The 3,337-nt window shown below is 42.0% G+C and overlaps 1 protein-coding gene across 1 annotated transcript; it reads right to left on the bottom strand.

The window, feature by feature from the left end:
- Positions 1-1,744: 1,744 nt before the first annotated feature.
- Positions 1,745-2,987, bottom strand: C8Q69DRAFT_187187 (hypothetical protein). Its single transcript, XM_028625933.1, has 3 exons — positions 2,939-2,987; positions 2,358-2,870; positions 1,745-2,306 (listed from the first exon to the last, which is right to left on the bottom strand). Exons 2-3 carry the CDS (start codon positions 2,605-2,607, stop codon positions 1,999-2,001), a joined length of 558 nt encoding a protein of 185 aa, XP_028481150.1. The 5' UTR covers positions 2,608-2,870; positions 2,939-2,987; the 3' UTR covers positions 1,745-1,998.
- Between the last annotated feature and the right edge of the window lie 350 nt (positions 2,988-3,337).

Here is a 3,337-nt window from a genome sequence, read left to right as displayed (position 1 = left end):
AATAATAAATTTTATTATATATATAGAACTAATAATATATCTTTATATATTCTTTTAGATTATTATTATTATTTCTTAATAGTTTAAAATAAACTAAGTTTTAATTATTAATATAATAAAGAGAAAATTAAATCTATATTTATTAGGCTTATATATTATATATACTAGGTATAAATACTATATATTATTAATATTTCTTAAGTAATTATTAAATTAATATCTATTTTCTTATTATTATATTATAGTTTAACTTTATAAATAAAATATATAATTCTAATACTACTAGTATATAGGTAATTAAATATATATATATAATTTTATACCTTTAATATAATAATCTTTAAGTAACTATTAAATATAATAATAATACTAGACTTAATAAATATTTCTTATAGAGATTAATACTTATATATATATTAAGTATATAATAAGCATATATTTATAATAATCTTATATTAATACTTATATCTTTATTTAAAGATTTATTACTAAGAGATTTATTACTAGAAAGTTTATTATTAAAAAGTTTATTACTAGATTCTATCTCCTTAATAGGCTTTATTATACCTTAGATAAGAGTATACTTAATATATATAAAGATAAAATTTATTATATCTATAGTTTTATAATAGATTAAAATATTATTACTTTTATTATATAGTATACTTTAATTAGAAAAGATATAGGTTTTTAGTTATAACTTAGTAAGAGCTGATTAGGGGTAGAGAGTCTCGGCCGAGAGAAGTCTTGGCATTTTTTCTACCCCCAATAAGCTCCATTAGTAACCCCGTTCAACTGTACGTCCGACGGCGGCTACTACTAACCACTAAGTATTATCATCTAATTGCAGAAGAGACGCCTAAGAGCCAACGACCAAATCAACTCGATTTGTATCCACTTTGTTCCTTGTATCTCTTGATTCTCTTCCCACCACTGCCCAGATCATGCGGCTTTTGATTCGTGCTAAATTGCCAATGGAGGTGCCCGCCCGAGATCAGCCGTTTGTTCTGGAACGAACCGCTCCCCCAGCATAATAATAAAGGAGGAACGAACACTTCCATATCCACCCTCAACGGTCTTTCTGTCGGTAGAATGAACTCGTGTAGAGACGTGAACCGGACGATCCCAATGAAGAGACCTGGTCCAGCCAGCGGAGACTCGAGCAGGTGGTGTATTTGGAGCCACTAGGGTCCCCCGAATCATAATCGTAACTAGCATCGATTCACAGCCGCGCGCCGCCTGGCTGGGCATGTATCGGGCCCACTGCCGCTAGTTGGGGATTTAACAAATCCTGGCCTCATCGTCACTATCCATTTTTAGCCGCTCGGATATTAAGTTCGACGGACATGTCAACGATAGATAGCTTGTATTGATTCCATCGGCCACTGAGGACGCAAAGGCATGTCATCGAGTATCCCCACCTCTGCTAACGCAGAGGAGTCTAGCATATCAGAATACACCCATTCCAAGTCCAGTATAGGTGATTACGCCGTAAGGTATTCCGTACTCGGGATCTGGAGCGGAAATACGCGCACAAAGTCAATGATGACAATTGTTTTCAGCTTGGGCAAGATCTTCAACAACGAAGAATGAATGTCCTTGGCCCGTCCCCGACAAGACGTAATGATTCTCGAGAAGATGCAGAATCGCAACAGAAGGGATGTTTGTCAACGTTCTTGGTCCGTAATTACTACTCACCCTGCTGTGTCAGGAAGTGCGGATAAGTTACCGTCCTGCTGTCGCCCACCAACGGTAGAGTAGTAACCAGATCGCGCGTGCTGGCTCCATAGCTCTATTAATTATAATTATTTTCCTGCTAGTGGCATCCTTAAGTACCTGCCAGATCGGGAAAGGGTCCATCAGCGGAGGATCATCCCCAGCGGGACGGAATTATTAGCAGAGGTGCAGAGTAGTTGTCAATTCTAGACCCTTGGCCCATTCGCTTGCCATCGATTCTGCTTGGCTGCGACCGGACACGCTAGATGATTATTGTACTCATCACAATAATACAAAATGATGGGCGGTCCCATTGTGTACGGTAAAGCTAAGACAAGCGGTCCACGGGCCCCGTTCAGAGACGAATTTAAAAATTAACCTTGGTGCTAAAGCGGGAATGAAACGCGCGGGACAGCGCATGGTCAAATAAGATGGATCTGACGTTGGACCAGGCTGTGGAGCTGGTTCTGTTGGCAACGCGCGACAAGAGCCATGGATAAAAGAACATGAGAAATCCATGGAACAGTTGACATTAAGTATCAGATTTCGAGTATTGACGAGCCAAGATGGGACGACTGACGTTCGAAATCCTGGATATTTATTTTCAGCATCAAGACGGTTCGGGCAATTTCAGACGAAACTTATTCTTTCGATGCTTTCTGCTGTCCAGTTGTTCTCATACCGTAGATTGCGGGGGACGATGATAATAATAGTTGACACCAGTACAGAGCACCGTCTGGGCCCTGGCAGATCGTGATGCCGAGTAAAGCCGCGGCAGTGCCCCGATGGTAATGATAATACAAATACGCATGGGCGATCCATGAAACGGTACGCGCAGACCTCCTGCTCCTGGCAAGCGTGACCCGAATGTCGATCCACCTGCTTGCACATCTCCCGTAGTTGATGAACCCAGGGAGTTGAACCAACCAGACACAGCCCCTGACGGACACTGCTGTTAATAAGTATACTCGTCGCCAATCCGAGTCTCTCTGCGCTGCCCCTGAAGGTCTCCAGCGGACCATAGTGCCGGAAGTGATGGAGAAAGGCGTTGGCTATTCAGTATCAGACACGAGCTATCACGGCTAAGTAGTCTAGCGCCCAACAATGTCGAGCTGCCAGAGCTCTCCTTGTCGAGATTCCCGTTCTCTGGGCGACTAAGAAGTTTGAGTTAGTTACCGACTGGCAAAAGTCAAATGCATAGGCGTCTTGACTCGAGCTCGACCTTAGCATCAAACTTCCGGATGAACTTCCAGATGAACTTTCCCCACTGGCAATTCATGCCTGAGGTGTCGAATATTCTATGACGACCTGGGGGAAACCACAACCACAGCCATTCAGGAGCCCGTTACTAGGCGTGATACTCTTTTCTTGTTAGTGTATCCGCCAAGTCAGCTGCATTTCACTCCTCCAGGAGTCCAGAGAGATCTCACAGAAGCTCAGTTGGAATTGGATAGACCAAAGAGACACCATGGACTGCCCCGCCAAGTCCAGTGGAGACATCGGGAGAGCATCCAAAAGGCGCGCGCCGCGGGGTAAAATCTAGAGTACGTGTCGTCCTGGATGCTATCAGAAAACCGACGGTTTGAAGCCTCGACAAGCCTTCACAACGGGAAGAATAACA

Source organism: Paecilomyces variotii (assembly GCF_004022145.1).
Source record: "Paecilomyces variotii strain CBS 101075 chromosome Unknown C8Q69scaffold_20, whole genome shotgun sequence".
In the NCBI taxonomy this organism is placed as follows: Eukaryota; Fungi; Ascomycota; class Eurotiomycetes; order Eurotiales; family Thermoascaceae; genus Paecilomyces; species Paecilomyces variotii.
This window is presented reverse-complemented; position numbering and strand designations above follow the sequence as displayed.

Excerpts from the sequence above, each read along its gene's own strand:
- C8Q69DRAFT_187187 (XM_028625933.1), bottom strand. The coding sequence starts at position 2,607 with ATGTGCAAGCAGGTGGATCGACATTCGGGTCACGCTTGCCAGGAGCAG. Across the intron at positions 2,307-2,357 it reads AGAAAGCATCGAAAGAATAA|GATTTCGAACGTCAGTCGTC; the intron begins GTTTCGTCTGAA and ends ATAAATATCCAG.